General features: G+C 35.1%; 2 protein-coding genes and 1 long non-coding RNA gene across 3 annotated transcripts in view; 2 read left to right on the forward strand and 1 right to left on the reverse strand.

Moving 5' to 3' along the window:
• The window catches only part of LOC132913362 (trehalase-like), a 32,874-nt gene extending 20,845 nt beyond the window's left edge, over window positions 1-12,029 (forward strand). Inside the window, exons 5-10 of the mRNA XM_060971650.1 lie at window positions 1,020-1,201; window positions 2,296-2,542; window positions 3,632-3,872; window positions 5,540-5,739; window positions 11,197-11,367; window positions 11,684-12,029. Of these exons, the coding sequence (XP_060827633.1) occupies window positions 1,020-1,201; window positions 2,296-2,542; window positions 3,632-3,872; window positions 5,540-5,739; window positions 11,197-11,364 (1,038 nt within the window). The 3' untranslated portion in view covers window positions 11,365-11,367; window positions 11,684-12,029. The remainder of the gene's footprint in view (window positions 1-1,019; window positions 1,202-2,295; window positions 2,543-3,631; window positions 3,873-5,539; window positions 5,740-11,196; window positions 11,368-11,683) is intronic.
• A 4,565-nt stretch (window positions 12,030-16,594) lies between these two features.
• On the reverse strand, window positions 16,595-19,884 carry LOC132913367 (B9 domain-containing protein 1-like). Its single transcript, XM_060971658.1, has 5 exons — window positions 19,753-19,884; window positions 19,522-19,633; window positions 19,093-19,201; window positions 18,134-18,252; window positions 16,595-17,130 (listed from the first exon to the last, which is right to left on the reverse strand). The coding sequence occupies exons 1-5, from the start codon at window positions 19,876-19,878 to the stop codon at window positions 17,027-17,029; spliced, it is 570 nt and encodes a 189-aa protein (XP_060827641.1). The 5' UTR covers window positions 19,879-19,884; the 3' UTR covers window positions 16,595-17,026.
• On the forward strand, window positions 18,247-19,924 carry LOC132913374 (uncharacterized). Its single transcript, XR_009659368.1, has 4 exons — window positions 18,247-18,512; window positions 19,119-19,223; window positions 19,467-19,734; window positions 19,799-19,924. It is a non-coding gene; the product is annotated as an uncharacterized LOC132913374 (long non-coding RNA).
• Window positions 19,925-21,317: the final 1,393 nt, after the last annotated feature.

Raw genomic sequence — 21,317 nt, forward strand, 5'->3', positions numbered from 1 at the left:
ACGTGGAGAAAATTATTTCCCTCAGCGTATGAAGATTTCAGAATGTAGTAAAAAGATTTCCGTGAATGTATACGGTTCTTCCAACAAACTCTTTGACAAAACGAAGGGCACTCCTCTTGGAATTGTACTTCACATATTTGCTTTCTTTATTTTCTGAATCTTTTAAACTCGATCGAGATAAAGAGGTTGATCTGAAATTTTGTAACGCGATTCGTATCTCTGTTGGATGTTTGAATTAAAAATAACGAGTCGTTTTACCAGAAAACGCTAATCAAGTGAGATAAATTCGATAAATTTTAATTTTTATAATTTTAAATGCTAATAATTCTTTGTAAAATTCGAAAACGGAAAATCCAGATATAAGATAGTTGACGAGTTAATGTATCAAATTAAAAAAGTTTAGGTAACAGTGCTTTTATGGCGAGAGAAAATGTTTAGTGAAATAAATCTGCTAGCCAAGACTATTGTAGTCTATGACGCGCGTTTCGAAACTTTGTTCCGTAGTACCGCATTCGAAAAGATCGATACGGCAGAATTTCTACGTCCGAATGCCAGCCCCTCCAATGTGTTTTCGGTAAAAATAATCTGATTGCAGCTACCTCTGCTTATTCCAAAGATATCGAAGTTCTGAACAACGATCGGAAATATCGCGGAAGTTTGCTGGACATGGACATATACCAACGTTTATAAATTCCGATTTTGCTCGATTTGTACTGAAGGCGCCCGAGTAGTACTCAAATTACTATATTAACCAGTTCGAATACTTTGATCATTCGTAATTCGAACTCAAGAAGTATTAAATAACTCTAAAATATATATTAATTTATTACATATTTAGTTATGCATATATATATATATATTTAACAAATTTTCGAAATAATTAAATAACCTTATAAAGATTGGCATCTGCAAGTGCCAATTTTGTTATTGCATAACAGATTCTAGAAATGAATTCTACACTACAATTACGTTCTGTAAAAGATATTGTACATATAATAATGTTTGATTTTGACCGATAGGTATCAAAATACTTGGACTTTACTGGGGACTACGATTATCTGCGCAAAGTTATACCGACCTTAGAAAGTGAGTTTGCCTTCTGGCAACAGAAAAGAATGATCGACGTAAAAAAAAACGGGAGAACGTATAAAATGGGACACTATGCCGTCAACAGCACGAGACCTCGACCGGAAAGTTACAGGTTAATTTTTAATTTCGTTTGAGATTGTTTTGGATATTTACATTTCGTATATAAGCATGCATGATTCCCAATCTTAGATAACGAAAACCACGACGTTGCCGTAGATAAAAATACAGTTTATCTTCCATAAGATTTCGAATGTAAACCTTTCCATTAACGAAGTATTTAATTCGATAAACCAATGTATTTTTTTTTTTTTTTTTTTTTTTTTAATGTATATCATCTTAAGTTCAATCTACTTTCTTCCAAAGATAATGACAGTGACTTAGAATCGAGTGATCAATACGGAATAACATTCTGTACGTCAATTTTATTGTTTCAATATCAATGTATAGAAATGAATTGACTTTCGAAATGGATTTGCATAGTGGTAAACGAAATTACATTCAAAGCACGTACACCGGTATATAAGCTTCGAATTTGTTACGACAAATGCACACCCTGAAACTACAATGGAAATTATTCAAATGTTTCAGCTCCTTAAAACTGTTAATATGATGCGGCATAATCAAATGCAAATAACGGATTCACGAGTTACGCCCGTATTCATGCTCCTCATACATGAATTTTGAATCTAGTTGCGTTCAAAGTTTGCTAAATTTGTGTTTGTATTTTGCTCACGTGGTAATGACGATCTTATACAACTTAGCATTAGGGAAAGAGTACTTTGAAATTACTATATCTTTGGCCTGATTAACATTGATGTTTGGTTCACATTGTCACGATATATCGCGAATGATCATGATACGTGACGCGTAGCTGTGTTTACAATGAAAAAATGTTTAATGGAAATCGAGGACTAGCATCTCAAATTTTGATCGATCGCTCAAAAGGTGGTTTTGTTTTCTCAATAAAGAATTATTAGCGATTATTTATCAGTTCAAGGAAATTCGTGAAACCGCCAATCCTCCCACCTCGGTATCTCTCGATTCTTCGTGCCGTCGGCATTGGAATTTTTTAATTTTTCGATCTGTCCATCTGGGAATCCCTTGATTCCTCGTTCTTTAACCTCTTGGTCCTTCGATCCCTCGATTCTTCGATTTGTCTATTTTTACTCATACATGCGTGTACTTGTCTTCTGTTTTTGATATCAGGGAAGACTACGAGCTGGCGCAACTACTGCCCGAAAAGTCTCGGGATTTCTTCTACAACAATATAAAAGCAGGCGCCGAAAGTGGCTGGGACTTCTCCAACAGGTGGTGTATAGCGGACAACAATAACAGAACCCTCAGTTTACTGAATATCTCTACGCAGCACATTATACCTGTCGACCTTAATGCGATTCTGCAACAAAACGCCCGGCTCCTCGGCGAATTTCACAGTCTGCTTGGAAACTATGCGGTAAGCCGTGGAGCATTCATTGGGAAACCGAGCTTTGTTCAAATTCTCTCCATAAACTCGCCTGCACAATGTTGTTCTAATATATTGGTAGAGTTCGAAGGACTCCGGAGAAGTCTAATCCAGAGAAACTTACTTGACAAGTGGATAAGCCACCTGTCATAATCTGATTATTTAGAAATTTTATCCCAATGTAAGGAATCTAGAGAAATTACCACCGCTAGATATGTGATAATCTAAAGACAAATCTAAAGATACATCTAAAGAACATAAAGAAGTTATGGAAATATCTACAAAAATTAGCTCTAGAAATGTTCTATTCACTGAAATAAAATTATCATAATTATCCAATAAAATAGGATTATATGCAATACACATACATAGAGGAGATTTCGTTACAAACTAACGTTGTTTGTTCATTATGTGCATACGCGGTAGTTCGTTCTTGAAATACGTAATTAAAAATTTTAACATCAGCATGTCTAGTATATCATACTTCATTAAACCCGAGAGTGAAACGAAGAATGGAAATGATATGGTAATTAAGAAAAATATGTGAAAGGAACGTGGACAAAAATGTTAATGGAAAACGTTAGATAAGGCTGATTTCTATGCAAGCTTATGTAATATTAAATTTCTCGTGGTTGAGGTTGGTCGATATAATTAACATAATATTATAAAATCGTTATCTGAAACTAATTGAAGGGGAATGTGTTCGCACTCGGTTAAGTAAATTTAATCTTCTTTTGCTTCGTACTCTTTTTCTAATCGCAACCAATCTTTCTTGTACAAACTGTATCCAATTTCTCGAAATAATTGGATTTATGGGAGCTAACCGAAATAAGAAACAATAAGCTTTCTAAAACTTTCAGTCGTCGTAAATCTTGTTCAACACTCAATTGTACATACATTCTTTTTATAGATATAAAATGTACAATACGATGTACATGTAGTATGATATTTTTTAAATCCGCTTCTTTTATGATACACGCGATACAAAAAGACGAAAATGATATATAACGTGGAAATTAATAAATATTTATATAAATTTTGTATTAGATTTATATTAATACATAACTTGTAATTTTCTAGAAATCACAGTATTATCATAAAGTAGCGTCGCAGCTTCAAATGGCTATCGACAATGTTCTATGGAACGAAGAAGAAGGAACATGGCTGGACTACGACATGAAGAACGAGAAACCTAGGCACGCGTTTTATCCGTCGAATCTTGCGCCACTCTACACTCGAAGTTACAATCGTTTACAACGCGAGCGCTACGCCTTATCCATTGTGAAATATCTCAAGACACAGAATATCGACACTTTCTTGGGTAAGTTTTCGCAATTAAAAAGTCGAAATCAGTAGCATAGGCTTTTATAAACGTTGGGTACTTCAAAGTAGAAAGAAATTTAACGAGTTTCATTCGTGTTTAAACCTTTTCGATGAATAATGGTACGCATCTTCTGGTGTCTTACGCTTAAAAGCGTAAGGAGAAAGCAGCGAAGAGAAAAATACGGAGGATGCTTTTGAGGGATTTCACGGTTAAAGGTTTAAAAGTTTAAAAGGGAAGCGATGAAAAGGAAAATACAAAGGATGCTTTTCGAGGATTCCGTGGTTAAAGGTTATTTCCTATACGAATGAAATCGAATGGAATCGCGATAAGAGATAAGTGTTGCATGCTTTTGCGCCTTTGGTTACACAAAAAGGAAAACGTTTATCATTCGTAGAATGCGCGAATAGTATTGTTGAACGTCGGTTTAGTCAGCCGCACACTGCATGCCATGCATCGAATATAGTTCCCTAAATTCTTTCTTTTATTTATTGTGTAAATTTAATTTCTGCGATTTTGTTCGAAACGAGAATATTTCATTTCTCCTTGCTCTACTACGATCATAATGAATTATTCGCTGCACGAAATGGACGTCGCCCTAAGCTCTGCAAATTATCACAATTAACAATTCAACCCGCGATTTCTGGTTAGTTACACATCACATTCATCCCGACACCCCTTCCATTATCCAGCTTAACAGCTTCGGCTTTAAGCTTTAAAGTTCCCCGTTTCCAATTTCCAGTGGAAACACGTACGAAGGAACTTGAAAAATTTAACAAAAACCATTCAGCAAAATAGTAAAAAACATGCCTTTGATATTGCTTTTTGTTTCACATCGATATTTCAATACCAAGATAGAGAAGTTTAAAGCGTTTACACTTAAGCCACGAGGGATGCTAAATGGATTGGATACCTAATCGTAGCCTAATTCGCAGAAGCGTAATCTACATTTTCTTGCTTGGAGCGTAATGTACATCGATTTGCGGTGGTAGTAAAGAGATGCTTACATGGCGTATATCACTGACCGCCCTACAGGTAACACATGTGAGGCAGGTCAGTAACGCGTGTGAAAACGAGAGATCCGTACATGGTATGAGACAAATACAAAAAGAGAAATGCATAAAATATTGGCTCGCCTTAACAACGATATCTGAAGAACGAAGAGTCATATCGACATAAAACAGAAACGATTCTAAAGTGAAAGGTTTGCGTTTTCTTGCGAAGAAGTTTTATCAGAGTTGTGTAAGTACTTTAGAAACAGCGAGTGGTTAAAGTTCCAGTAACTTTAATAGCTTCGATATTGAAGATTCGCTGGATGTTTTCGATGTTTTGAATTCTATTTAATTTACTAGTTATCCTTTTTATTTACTAGTATAGTTATGTTAGGTGAAACATGTATTTCTGGTTAAGTTTTAGTTACGTGTACCGCGCTATGAAGGTTTTAATATAACTTCGCTAACGGTAAAAGTACTGGACATTTTGTTCCTTCATATATAGATGTAGCAAATTATTTAGTTGCTAAAGGTAAATAATAGCTTCTGCGAGTTATCGTCATAAAGTTAGAGAAGCTCTATTAAATTGAAATTATTACGTTCATTTAAGTATAAAGGCAAATAAGGTTAATAAGACCGTGTTGATTAAACTTGTTTTCATTTCTTCCCCTACAGGAGGTACACCCACGTCATTAAATTACACGGGAGAACAGTGGGATTTTCCGAACGCGTGGCCACCGTTACAATCATTTATTGTAATGGGTCTCTACTGGACAGGGGTTGAGGAAGCGGTGAACTTCGCCCACGAATTGGCATTTAGATGGCTTGGCTCTAATTACGCTGGCTATGTAGAATATAAGGAAATGTTTGAGAAGGTAAGATAAATATACATATCGATAGACGATTTTGTTGAAAAATGATGGAAAAATATAGGAGGTCAACGTAGAAACAAATAACTCCATAATTCCTAAATAAAACTGAATAGATAATATTTTAAGTTTCTAAACTTCAGAAGGAAATCGGTGCACTTCTTGAAAAAAGTAAAAAGTTGTTACAATATTGTCTATTCTCTTGTATTAGCGCCACATTTATTTATCTAGGTAAGAACTCTGTAAATTTTAGAAAGAACTGTTGTTTCCTCGGCTTCCTGTCGGAATTTTAAATCTTAATTGTTAATCCTAATTCCGACTAAAATCAGGAGGGAAAAAAGTAATACACATCAGACCATGACTCAGAATATTGAAAGATCCCTCGCTAAGAGTGATTTAATCAAAGCACTTTTTCACAGTATCTGCGATAAAACACGGAGACATAAAATAAGGCAGTCCAATCTTTTCTACTTGAGCATAAAAATGTTGTCCCGTAAAGCACACAAGGAGGATTCTCACACGTTGAATATCACCAAAGTTTTCATTACTGTCATAACGACATAGAACTTAAAATTAATTTCAATAATTCTTGGAATGGATCTGCTACAATCTCTTCGTTCGCGGTTCGCTTTAAAATAATTCCTGCATCAAACAATTTCCTGGATGGAATAAAGAACCTATTCAACCTTTCCAATTGAATTTTACGTCTTGTTTTGATTCTGAATTTATTTTGATTAATAATTAACGCTGAAACAGTGAATAATATTAACATGCCATATTCAAGCTTCGGAGGTACAACGTTTCATTTATTCCAACCAAATACAAATAGACACAACCTGTTCAATTTCGTTTCCATAAACGAAGCTTCGCGTCGTTTTGTTGACTGACATACGTATGTCTGGCTCCAGAAAAGGGGCTATCAGATCCGCAAGATAGATGCATAAATTCACGTTCAAGTATTCTCCCTCCCTTCTACCCCTGTGAAAGAAAACACACTGGATACTCGTATACGTTCAAAAACGGAATGAATCACTGTCCATCATTTTTCACCCGTGGCTATGAATTTTCACGTAGTCAGTACCATTCAAGCCTCGTCTCTTTCTGTCCGTTTTTTCTCCCTTATACGTTTCGCTCCTTCCCTCTTTTTGCCATCCATTTTTATATCACACGATCGCGAAAAAGATACTGGAACCGACCGCACGAAACACCATAGACTAGAGAATCATGGAACGTCCCATACCTCATTTCGACCATGATACCGTGACGCAGAGGAAAATTTATGGAGCTTGTTCGCAACGGGCAGCTTACCGATGAAAAATATCGATACGTTTTTTGCCACGCATTTGTTTTTTGTACGTCGGGCAAGACAGTGCCAAGCTTAAGCGGCTGTGTTTCAAAAGTTTTCTTTCAAGGGTTAACTGGTTTATTGATTCGAACATTGTACGCTCGAAATATTGCGAATTGTTACTCTCGCCTAGCGAAAAAGGTAAAGTGTATTTTCAACTGGTAGACTGGTAGAAATTTTTCATATATTTTTTTCCCGAATATAAACCGCTTTTGAAAAAATATAGGAACGCTCAAACTTCGTAAAATTTTCATTTTTCTAAGCCTCAGAAAAGGGAAACGAAAAAACTAACTGGTTAAACAGAAAATTCAAACATTCACATTTGAGAAAAAAAGAATAGCTAGTTTTTTTTCGGAATAATCGACTATTTTCTACGGAGACTGAAATGCGCGAAATTTCGCTAACTTTTCGTCTACGTCAGTTGAGATTCTTCCGGTTTATTTCGCTATTCCACAATTTCCCACTTTACGCGTAAAGTTTTCAAAGTAGAATATATTTCTCTATACATCTCCGAATCAAACTTCCCAATAAGGAATTCCGAGGTAATTAACTGACATACAGTAGCGGACAAAAGTTTAAGACGATGATTTGTAAACCGGATTACAAACATCTTATACGCATATTGTTCTTCTATTCGGTTTGTCTCTTTGGAATAACGTAGCTGTATGTTTGACCTTCGTAACCTCAGACAGTCAGTTGTTAAATACAAACAATGTAGGAGTTACAACAGTTAGTTACCGCCTAGCACTTGGAAACAGTGGACATTAGTTTAAGACGATCTGTGTAAAACGTGAGTACGAGTACAGTTTTTGAACATTTTGATTCTGGAATGTCAAAATCATTGTTTAGTGTACCTTTTATTGCTTAAAATTCATTTAGGTAGGAACAGACTATGGGTAAATCAAAGAATTTACTTGAAAACGAAAGGGAACAAATCGTAAGGCTGCGAAAGCAAAGTAAAACCTTCACCGAAATAGCAAATATAGTGAACAGGTCAGAAACAGCTTGTAAACAAGCTTGGTATAAATGTTTAAAGACAGGCATGTATTGCGATCAACCGAAAAACGGAAGACCACGGAAAACAACACCGAAAATGGATCGCCGGATTCATCGATTGAGCGAAAAGGATCGTTTTCGTAGTGCAAATAATATTGCTGCGGAGATAAACTATGAAAACGATACACAAATTAGTGCTAGAACTGTTAGGAGAAGATTAGAAGACTTTAACTTAAGAGGACGAAAACCCCAAAAGAAACCACTGCTGAGTTCTAGGAATCGAAAAAGACGACTTGCATTTGCTAAAGCTCATAAGCATTGGACAAGTGAAGATTGGCAAAAGGTATTGTTTTCTGACGAATCGAAATTCAGTCGCGTCTCTTCTGACGGGGTACGGTACGTTAGACGTCGAATTGGCGAAAGTTTGAAAACACAGTGCGTTTTAAAAACTCTTAAACATGGTGGTGGCAACGTTATGGTGTGGGCGTGTTTTTCTCGAAGCGGCCCTGGTCCGATATGTCGTATCAATGGAATTATGGACCGTTTTCAATACAAGGACATACTCAAGAACACAATGTTACCTTTTGCACGCAACAATATGAGTGATGATTTTATTTTTCAAAATGATAATGATCCGAAGCACACGGCTCGGGTTGTGAAACAGTTTTTTCAAGAAGAAAATATCACCGTGCTGCCGTGGCCGTCCCAATCACCAGATATTAATCCAATCGAGAACTTGTGGAGCATCATAAAAAAGACAGTACAAGGTTATAAACCGAAAAATTTGAATGAACTTTACTCTACAATTGAAACAGCTTGGAGTAATATTACGGTAGATCAATGTAAAAAATTAATAGATTCAATGCCAAGAAGATGTACCGAAGTGATAAGAAATAACGGATATTGGACAAAATATTGAATTTAAACAAAAATTGTGCATATTTTTTTACCAAAACTTAATATTTTTTGTGTAGTCTTAAACTTTTGACCGACAAAATATTATACAGATTTCGTTCCTTTTTTTGTAACTTCGCTACTGAGCAAAATATCAAAATGAAATTTTTTTTGTAAGTGTATAAACAAATGCCTAATTAGTTAATACCAAATGTAGAACACTGTATTTATATTTTTTATGGAAAGTAAATCAATTATTTATTTTTTCCATTTCGTCTTAATCTTTTGTCCGCTACTGTACATTACCGCTAACTATAGGCAGTTAACACTGATAAGTAGAAACGCGAAATTGAATCGCAGTTAACGACCAGGATCGCTACTTATTATCGAGCAGAACGGAGGAACTCTCTATATTCAATTCTGTGAATGCATATTGATTTCTCCGTGTGAAGTAGTTCAACGACATTGTCGAACCGTGGGGGCAAAAGAAAATAACGAGTGAAGGAGAGAAATTGCGATACACGTAAAAGAGTCAGATTTTCAAACGTGTCAAGGACAGGAAAATCAACGATAATTTAAAACATTCGTTGGAAAGATCGAGTGCGCCTCGGGCTATTCCTTATTGTAGCTGACAGAAAGGAATAGAAATAGAGAAGAAAGGGTCGTATGAAAGTAGAGTAGAGTTATATATGCATGGTGAGAGAAAGGTATTTTTTTTTTTTTTTTTTTTTTTTTTTTATTGAAATCTAACGATTTCGAAGTCTTTAGAAAACACAATAGCTTGGAAATTTTATACGATTGAAAATTGAAGATTTTCTAATTGCTGTGAATTATACGAACGGCATAATGCTATATAACGAGCGTATAGTATTATTAGTATCATCTTTAAATTGAAAAGCTTTCCGTTGAGTCGAGTTGACATTCGCGTGAAGCTATATCGAATCGCGAAGGAAGATTTAAGAAGCCATACCATAATTGCAACTGTGCGTCGATTGACAATAATTCTGAATTACATTTAAGAAATATCAAGAATGATCATAAGCATTAATCTAATTGAACGAAATAAAAATATTAACTTCAGAGAAAATCTATCGAGAAATAATTGGGTATTTTTACTGAAAATTACGCGAGTCACTATCTAAGATCGCTCTTCTTCCACAGAAGCTTAAATCTTTCCGATAATCATTAAAATATGAAAATCGAAATTAAAACCGGTTAATTTATGCTACTTGCTAAGGATGTTTAATATGCGTTTGAAGTTTGATCTAGAAGACGAAAAAGAAGAAGAAGAAGTATGTAATTAACACATTCTTAGAATATTCATCTTCCCTTTCTCGTAAAACTTCCAGTACATTCTTAAGAATTAGATTTGCATCTTAATTCGACTCTGCCTTTTCTAGAACAGCTCTTTCGCGAATTAAACGCACTTATTTATTCTTAAGCTATAACAACTTGGCGTAAAGAAATGCAAATAACATCCAAAGGACTAAAACATTCTTGAGCACCCTCGTTCTTGAGTAACGCTAATTGAAGAAGCATTCGCACGTTTCGTAATACTTCGCAGTGTTACAAAAATTTAAACATTTATATTCGTTTAAATATCTTATTCTAATATTAACCGTTGCTAATTTATTTAATTTTTATCATTCTTTAATCCATTCAATATCCCCCTAGTTTGTGGTAATTCCCAATCTATCTGTTTATTAGAAACTCGAAAGCATTCTTTTAAAATTCCCTTTCCTTCTCGCATTTAAATTTGAAACGTGACTCATCCCACGCTCAAATGATTAATATCACTTTAATCCCGCTCTCTGGTTTCAAATTTATCAAACAGTTACTCAGCAACCAGTATAAATACCATCCACAAATCGAAGGGTAGTTTCTGTCTCCTATAATTATCTAGAATTTCATTAAAGGCGAAGATCGAATCTGCCGAACTGTGAAGTTTGTTAACTTTGCTTAGCTGTTATTCGTGATCCTCTCCACGAAACATTGATTAATATCGTCGACGATTAGAATGCTGTGATAAACTCTCGTGGTAAGGCATGTTGGAAACTCGATGTTCCTGTAAAATTGACTAAGAGTCTAAGACAGCAAGTAGACCCGGCGCAAGTTAACAAGGGAGATCTCTGTCGATCACCCGGTGACTTAATTACCCGACCGAGGGCTGGTCGCTTTGAGAAACGAGAACGTGTGATTACTAGGTGTAATTAGCGTTTTAATTGCAGTACGACTCGCTCACGCCAGGGAAAAGTGGCGGTGGAGGGGAGTACGATGTGCAGTCTGGCTTCGGATGGACTAACGGCGTGGTCTTGGAATTCCTTAATACCTTCCCGAACATCAAGGTGAAGGAGATTAGCTACATCAACGACATAAACACAGAGATCAGACAATAGCAGGTGAGTACGACAAGCTGGTAAATTTATTGTCAGAAATAAATATTAATGTTCTAGTAAATATTAGTTATATAAGTAACATTATTTGCAATTAGTATGTGGATGTTTATGCAAATTTATTCTTTTATGAATAATATGCCACTTAAGAAGACACAAAACTTAAACGGAATTTGTTTCCTCCGTTAAATATTGTATAACGGGTACCGTAGTTTTGACATTTTATATTTCTAAGGAGATATTTTTGAATATAAATTTCTGTGCACTTTTGCACTTTTTAATATCCCGTAAGAACGTAGGGCGTTGTTAAATTTTGTTCCAGGTTTTATTGGTGATGGTGCAACGCGTATTTTCCAACGAATCTAGTCTACACGGAAAACAGGGCAGCGCGTTTTATAAAAACCCACCGTTTGTTCCATGTGAATCAACGTGTATATTTTTTTAAGAAAATTTGTCTTCGCCGTTCACGGCTCATTTCTTTTTCAACTATCATTTTCGTTAATGCTAACGATAGTTACAATAACGACAGTTTTACCTTGGACCAAACCCACAAAAGAGGATTTTATATGAAACGTTTGTACAATGCTAGCTGAGATATAATATTATTATACGTGTAACGAAAGAAAACTTAAGCGACACTAGTTAAATATTATATTTATTGTTTAGTATTTTTAATCGTTGAAATTTCGTCCATCCAGAGTGTGTTATAGGATTTAAATAATTGTTAATGGTCAAATAGAATAATTTAGAAATATCGTTCATAAGGAATATTAGAGTTTGCTAAATTTATATCAATCAAATATTCACATAAAATTTGCGAAAATTATTTTTCGGTATAATCTAAGGATATCATGTATCAAGGTAATAAGAATTATCTCGATGTCAACGACATCGAATGTCAATTATATTTTTAACGGACTTTGATAAATACGTGTACATCGTGTATGCGAAATGTGGGTACAGAAGGTATAGCAATTACGTATGAAACTCGTCAGTATTCTAATTTAGCCCTAGCTTTAACGATAGATTAGTGTGTGTTAGAGAACTATAATTGCATGCATCTTTGATCGTTTCTCGTGAAGGATGACACTGGCGACAGAACTCCGATACCTTAAGTTTTTCGTATATGTATTCACACAAAATGTATCGTTCTGTAGACAATCGTGTATAAGCTATTGACCTAATTCAGGATTGATAATTAACCAAAAAATCAGGGAAGATGGTTTCAGAGAAAATAATATGTATATATATATTTTTAATACAACATCGATAAGAAGCTGTTTCCAGTGGAACAGAAACAATAAGGAAATTGCATGTACATAAAAATGTAAAAAAAGAAAAGATCAACAAGAAAGAAGATTTATTTATTTTTATCCTGTCCTTTGTAGAGATCCAAATTAAATCGCATAAAATTGCAACTGAAGGTATTCCTATCCCTTAAATAATTAAAAGAAATTCATAAATAGAATTAGGAAGAAGGAAAAAAAATAATTTTTCAAGATAAATCTCAGGCATCATATTTTTCAAATGGTAAATTATACACGCACGAAGCTATCTGTCCTTTGTTTTAAATTACTCGTTACGTATTAAATTCAAATTTCATTATTTGATATTATATATAGTCAGTCGTTCATACGTGTTAAAATTATTTGACATTAAATATGGTTAGTAGTCATACATTGTTTTTATTCATATCGAGTTACTGCGGATAAAATCCGATAGTGGAGCGTGATATTCATTAAAATTTTCTCTTAAAATGTAGCCGTATCTCATTATTATTCTCTCCATACGGTGTAATAATAATTCTTTAATGCAACGACTGAATACATATAATTGCACATGTATAGTATCTTCCGCTTGGGAATCATTTATCGAATGTCATTCTATGTTACATACGTAACAATTAAGATCTACGTTCTTATTTACAACGGAGAGAAGAGCCATATTTCTATGCTTTCCATTTATCTTTAACTCCCTTCGAATGTTTCGACCATTCATTTGCGATATTTCGAGTGCATCAGCGAGCCAGTAGCAGAAAATATCCGTCTTTTTGAGACACTTTCCTCTTGTACCAAATTCCTCTTGTTGTGTTTACGAAGAAAAATGGAGCGACCGTAATTCCCCATTTATATTCATCTACATCAGACATACTATTCCAAGGACAACTTTACCCGATGTTGATGTTTCCGTCATAGTTGATATTTCATTTTTGTATGGATTAATAACCATAGTTAATACATATCTCTCTGGACAAATCAAATAACATAATTTTTTGAAACGATTGACATCATAATTTTCATTCAAGTACACGTATAGCAAGGATCTTTACCTTTTTAAAATAATCTAACATTTATTTTATTCGATGTATTTTAATAATCTCGGCAACTTACAGAAATTTGTTCTGAAATTTTAATTCGGCTTTATGAAAATGACCATCAAAATAGTAAATAGTAAAATGATATACCTTCTCGTTCATTATAATTTTCCGCGAATCCCTAATTAGCATATAAGAAACATTATCGCATCCTGTCTCTTAGAATTCCTCTTTCCAAATGATGCGTATTTTATAGTTTCATTTTACTTGGAACTTTACAACAATGTCTGCAACGACTTTCACGCGCGCGCGATTGAATTTATGATACATTAAGTATACCGTTGCGCCTAGAGTTTTCCAGGAACATCGTTTTATAATCGTAAATTTTGCGTGCCGGTAATTCAGCGCAGTCTCCTGCGATGGAACAAAATTGAGAGAACGCAAGATATACATGTTGTTACACACACACAAAAAAAAAGAATCATGTTACTGAATAACGTTTCGCCAATATAGACCCTAAACTCAATTTTTTCCATTAAAAATACTCCGAAGCGTATTTTCACATTCCAATGTAGGGTTAACATTCCCGGATTATGAATCCTTTTTACGTCCTATGTTTCTACTATCACGTTCAAGTAAGTAAAAGAAATGATCATCCAATAAATATAAATGTTATTCAACAAATAAATCTCAAGTTCAAAATAAAACAATTACATTAAACTCCTTTTCTGTAGTATACGTTGTATCCTCTGTATATATTGGCCTATTTGATTTGAAATTATAATGAATAATTCAACACACACATATACATATATATATCGAAACACAAATAGGGTTTCAAGATTTTCATCGGATCCGCCCTAACAAGTAAATCGTCGTATCCCCTACGAATTGGCGAGGGTGACAAATGCAACTGGATGAAAAAAGTCTCTCGGGGAATTCCATCGAAAAATAACCATCGGGAATACCTTGGCCCGAACGATGTTAAATTACTACAACTTTAGCTATTTGAGGGAATTCGTGTTGCACGTTAGCTCGGTGCTTGTCAGCTTTTCGATCGGCATTCCGTAGCACGTGGCGTTCGATGGATTTTCACAGCGAAACGGATAAAGCGAAATTGCAAAATGCGTGATTCTTTTCATTTCACTTGCCACGCCTGTGTATGATGTCCTGCTTGCGAGTGAAGCTCACATTACGCTTGGCCAGTCTTGTGGACATTTGCTCGCTCTTCCAGAAAGCAATAAATGAGAGCGAAAAGCAACGCGTGCATTACCAATGCATTTTCGGATCGTATGATTAATTCGTACATGTTGATTCTCGATCCATCATTCGATCAGCCGATTATAGGAAAATTTACGTAGTTACCCGTTAGGTGAAGCGTTTTAGTAAATAGTTATCTCTGGTGCAAATTACGTACTCTAATTAATGCACGATGGAAAAATATTAGAAAGTGGAGAAATTTGGAGAAGGGGAGCTATCCAGTAGGAAACTGAAAGATTCCCATAGGAAATGAAAGGAGCTACGTTTAATGTACAATGGATCGTAAAAGTATTCGTACGCTTATCGTAGAAAACTTTTACGTGTTTATTGTGCATATTATGTGGAGCGTTTTGAAATTTTATTAGCACTATGAGACACGACTGTTATATATATATATTGGCAAAATTTGAGCTCAATATAAAGGTATATATAGATGTTGTAAGATATTTGTTTACTGAAAACTTATAATTAATAAAATATTAATATACTGTATGAATAGTTTCCTTAGAAACGTATAGTGAGCGTTAAAGATGATCACACTGAATATTGTTGATGATTGCCTACTTAAATACTTTTATGATATAAATAATTATGTTAGTTAGGTATCATTACAGTGGCAATGAAATTTGAAAATGTCTCATATAATCGAACACATAATATGTTCATAAAATTAGTTGACAAGTGTAAGTGTAATTTCGCCAGCTAATATACATAGCAATATTCTGAATTTCTTGATAAAATCTATACCATTACTCGTCCAAAATTTAAACCACTTCGTGCCAATTTTTGTTTCGCAAAAACTTAATGGATCAAGCTACAGTTATTAGAATCATATAATCTTATCTGACATTACGAGCCTGTTGCTAAAAAAATACATAATCACCCGCGGGGTTTGCCATAATTGCGACAGCCGTGTAAAGAATTGAGTATTAACCAGGAGTAGTTGATAGGGACGTCCTCGTAAAATCCACAAAACGTTAATACGATGTTGGCGAAGGCGATGCCTACCTGTTCAATTTTACACATTTAAATTACTCCCACTTGAGATTATACTTCGTGTTGTTTATTTTTCTTACGATAATTGCGCAGTTTAATCTAAAGGCATCAGATCTTCTTCAGTCGTTGCTCCTTAATTTACATTTTACTCGTGACATTTTCCTACGGTGTGTACCCGTAGTTTCATTAAAATTATCGTGCTCGTTTTAGCGTGAATAAATTAACAAAATACAAGTTGAAGCGTCGTCGCGCAAAATGATTTCTTTTCGTTGCCTGGAAATCTCGTTGTTTCTGAAATCATTGAAAAACTGTATGACAAATGTCATCGACAATTCTATATTGCTGTTCCTGTCTAGTTTATCTTTTATTTCAGGCAGAGAACAGAAACACAAAGTGATTTGCTGAAGCGATTCGCACACTCTGGCAGCGGGAGCATAGTGATATCGACAAAGGGTCAAAGAAAAATTGGTAGAGCGACATAGTTCCCTTCTCTTTGTACAATTACGGGAAACGTTGTAAAAAACAAAAAGGTAAAACAAACATACAATACAAGAGGAATTACTTGTTCGATTGATGATGGCATACATATATCGTTTTATTTGATAGTGTAAATATATATTATTTTTTCAAAGAGAGCGAAATAGGCGAGAAAAAACCCCAACATATGGAAAAAATACCAAATATATTCCAATATTATTTACAAGTTACAATTTAAGTTATAAAACGTTAAACATTCTTTTAACTACATTTGGTTTTAGGGATCGATGAAAAGGTTAATTCATCGGTCAGTATATACAACACTTATGTTACACGAAGACTCGCTCCTCGACAAAATATTACTCACATTCACAAGTACATGTTTGATTTCTAATTTCAATTAAACATTGCCTTTTCATTTTTCACAAAACTAGTCGTCCGCTTTCAGGTCTGGTAAATAAGATACATCCACGAATATTCAGTTGTAAATTCGCGTCACGGTCAAAGAAATATAGTGCGGAGAAAGATGACACAAGGTACGGAGCCGCCGACGCGGGAAGCAAAAAGGAAATATTAGTGTCGTAATCGAGGGCGTTTTACGTCGGCCAACAAATCTCATTACTTGTTACGTTGCTCGCCATTGTTGTAGCCCAACTTGAAGAAATCTTTCAGCACCACGTTGAATGTTACGGTAACAATACCCTCCACTCTCATGCGCGTGACTGCAATTATAAAGAAAGTTATTACTCGGGGTCGCCCGTGATGCGTCGGCTTGCGAAACATCAAGTGCACGTAGCTTTCCAGCACAGTTTATGGCGTCTCAGAGTCGCGGGATTCTCGTGGCGACTGTTTAATTTGAACCACTTTATTCCAGGTCATTCTTAAGAGACGCGAAAATCATAAAATGCCTGTGCAACTGGAAATCGTACGCGGTCGTGCCTGCATCCACGAGCATGTAGTTAGAAGGTAGATCCATATTTCTATCATATTTTTGAAAAAAAAGAAAAGAAAAAAAAAAGAAAACTGTAAATCTCCAATCGTGAAAATGGCACGTTTCTAGTTACTATGAATGCGTCATGCGATTGACGTAACGAGTGATATAATTCTCGGAGTTGAACGTCGAGTTCTCGAAAGTGAAATAAAGCATAGAAAAAGTTTAAAAATAGAAAGCAAAGTATAATTAAAAATAATTGGCTAACACGGTAACGAAACTTTTACCAAGATACACGTACGTATCTCGAACCAGAGATTGTGGAAAGGTAATATTCTTAAATTCGCCGAAAATGCTACACTTGAAATATATAAATAATTTCAAATATTTCCAAAATTCCTGCGATCACCGATAAAAGTTTCGTACCGCAAACTTGCCTCTACCGTCTACATATTTAAAAGCACAGGAAACAACAAGCATTTTCATCGATAGAAAGCTGGAAAAGGTAGCTATCGTCGGCAGTTTGCGAGAGTAAACGGAAAAAAAAAATAAGAGGTCAGCTACGTCGCGATAGCAAACTGATATCAGTAAGATTAGACATATCGATTAACTCTCATCGGAGGATTCGCGAGATTCTTAATTCCTTTCTATCGACCGATACGAGAATGACGTAAGTTGACACTATCGACGTAACGACTGTCCTTAATACGCGAAGTCTCGGCTGAGCTCGACTAATTTAACGTCAGGAAGAATCGTCATCGAGCGACGTGATATGCTTCAAAATATTGCCTTACGTTCCCTTCCATCACCAGTAGCCAATATCGCCGGATCAATTAGTTCTGGCCTTCTTCCGGTTAACCAGGCTGCAAATCGTTGCAACGCCGAGGAGGACTCCGGCACGTACACGGATATTCTGCATAATTTCACAGACGTTACAACAAACGTCGTTAACAAACGATTGCGTGTGACTAATTAAATCACGTTTGATGTTGAGCAAATTGCTCGTAATCGTTACTACGTTACGGGCTAATGAATTCTCGGGGTAATTATACACAGCCTAGTAAATAATTGGGGGAATTTGAGGGATTCGGTCAGGCAAGAAATTAGATTATGAATCACTGTGATGTTTTATTGTCTTTCTAGGATGTGGGTAAAAGGAGGCTGGATTTTAAGGTACGAAATGTTTCATTTGTCATGCGTAAACTGCGATGAGAAATTGACTTTTGTGTTTTTTAGGAGTGTAATTGTGTACTGTGACTGTATAATGTAACAAAATAACTTACAATCGTGCTGTAAACTTTACATTTTAGAATCGCGCGAAAATAAGTACGTCGCACATCTGGAGTTGTTGAATAGCGCTAGAAAGTAATTTAAATGCAGCACAATTTTCGCAATAACAGATTAATCTAACACGGGGCATTATATTTAGGCATTAAATCTGAAAAATATGCACTAAAGTACCAAAAATATTGATCGTCGTATTAGTTGATTTTACAATAAAATTCCAATCATAGGAAGAGACCCTAATAAAATTACCATTTTTAGCCATCGAGTAACGTCAGAAATAACAAGATTAAATACAGATCTATTTATCTATATAGGGTTTTCTCTTTGCGATCTTCATTTATCTTTTGGTTCGAAATATCCTAATTTGGTGTATTGTAGTATGGTGATAGACAAGATTGTAATTACACGACGTTACATCGCATTGTGAAATATTAAAGAATTTTCTGGTCATAATCTGATATAATACCTCTTCTCGTGTTGACCTGTTTTCAGCGGTAAATGACACACTCCATATCCTCTGATGACGTCGTGGCCGAAGATGTCCAAGCCATAAACAGACATTATTAACTGAGGCCCTAAGACACCATTTTACAGAGGGTTGGTTATATTTCACGTGTTTAATAATATTTCCTAGTTATTTTAGGAATTCTCAATATTATGAAATCTTTTGATCCTACTATTCGCTATATTTTCTATTCTTTATATATTATAAGAAGACAACATATAATACTTATATAATCTTTTCACTTTTTAAAGAAGAAGAATTCAGCAACAATCAACATATCGATCAGTAACCAGAAAATAAAATTAAAACAGTAAAATTTATTGGTTCAATCGTAGCAACGACGCTTCGATTTCCTCAAGTACGTAAACGAGTATCATTGAATCCACTCACATCCATGCGGGTTAGTACTCTTGAACGTGACTTCTAGCGGAAAATTCCAGACTGCCAGATTTCGTGGATCGTTGCTGCACTTGCACATCTGCGTCAAACCTTCCTCGATGCCCTAAACGGGGTTACACAAGTCACTAAACGATCGACGATAAAATTCCGCCTTTGAAATCGATAGAATACTGCGTCTAGTCGACGCGACAGCGTGTCAGATAGGTAAGCAGAATAACTCACGGCAACTACGCTCCATTCGGGACCAAAGTGAAATCCATATTTGCAGTAGGCGTTGTCAACATCGTAAAATTCTGCGTGTTCGATGGATCCTGTGATCGAGAGGAAGAATTCACCTTCGACTGACATGACCAACTTACGTAAGAATCTAATCCAATTAGATTCACAAACTCACAGAAAGAAAAACTAACTTAGATTCACGATATTTGTTTATTCCTAGTATCGTTAAAATACATCGACGTAGTACAATCACTAAAAGGTACTGGAACACTTATCAGAGAAAATGTTTATTTCGAACTTTCGATCAATATAACTTCGTTAGGATGCTGATGAAATGTCCAAATCTTTTGTACGAAGCACGCAATAGATTCACAGAAATACTTTTTATAATGAGAGTTCAATTATTTTAGCGAGGAAGGTTCTATGAACGAAAAGTTACTAATAGTAGGCTTATTTGTACTGATCGGAGCTTTGTGTACGATTAAGCGAATCGGTTGTCGTGGTAACGAAGCATGCGCTTCCATTTTCCATAGCATGTGGTTCATTTCAACGGTCAAAAGACGCGGTTGCTAAATATAGATGGGATCTTCCCCTTTAGTATTCAGAAGGCGTTGGCTCTGTTATCTAATATCTACAACAGCTTGCATTATTCTGGTAAACGTAGTCTTGACATAGTATGAAATATTAGGAGAAATTATAAGGTACTTTAATTCACGGAGAGACGAAGATGCAAATTAATTTGTTGCTGTGTGAGCCTATTTAATTAGAGGAATCAAATTTAATGTCGCCAAGATGCAAGGAGGGTTAATGGGAAATCTGAGAAGACAAATAAGATAAGTCCGATCGGAAATTTGTAATTAAAGTTGAATGTTTGAAATTGAATTGGAACGAAAATCCTGAAATTAATAGAATGTCAAAGAAAAATGTGTTTTCCTTCGAAAGTATTACCCAACTAAATGCTGATCTTCCGTAAAAGAAATTGACTGTATAAACTTAATTAGTAAACCATTCGAATATATTAATGATATCAGACAATCATATATGAGAATGTAATAATTCTTTTATTTTTGACATTTACATATTATACTATAATATAATATTGTAAAATAACGCTTATTGTATATATGTTTTTAAAATATAAAATTGATAACATCAGACGAAATGAGTGTTCACGCCCACAGATCTAGTTGTTTCATAATACAGGTGCTGCACCATGCGGCCAAGTGCCAAAGGGCATGAACGTTAGCACGTACAAGAACCTATGTATTTAAGCTTAATGTTCGGGATCTGCGCTGTTTGGCTGCACATTAGAATAGACAAGAACCTATTGAGTTGTACGTTACAAGAACCTATTTAACCGCACAGTTCTACGGAAAAGTTCATATCTTCTTTTCCATCCGAGATAGATAAGTACGAGAATGACAAAATCGCGCAGTAATGAAACTGATTGTAGATTGTCTAAGAGAGAAAAATTAATTGTTTGCTATATTTCTTTTAGAAAAGAAAAGAAAATATTCGCTCTCAAACGATGATGGATCAATGGAATGATGTAATAATTATAATATTTT

This window comes from Bombus pascuorum, chromosome 13 (assembly GCF_905332965.1).
Source record: "Bombus pascuorum chromosome 13, iyBomPasc1.1, whole genome shotgun sequence".
Classification (NCBI taxonomy): domain Eukaryota; kingdom Metazoa; phylum Arthropoda; class Insecta; order Hymenoptera; family Apidae; genus Bombus; species Bombus pascuorum.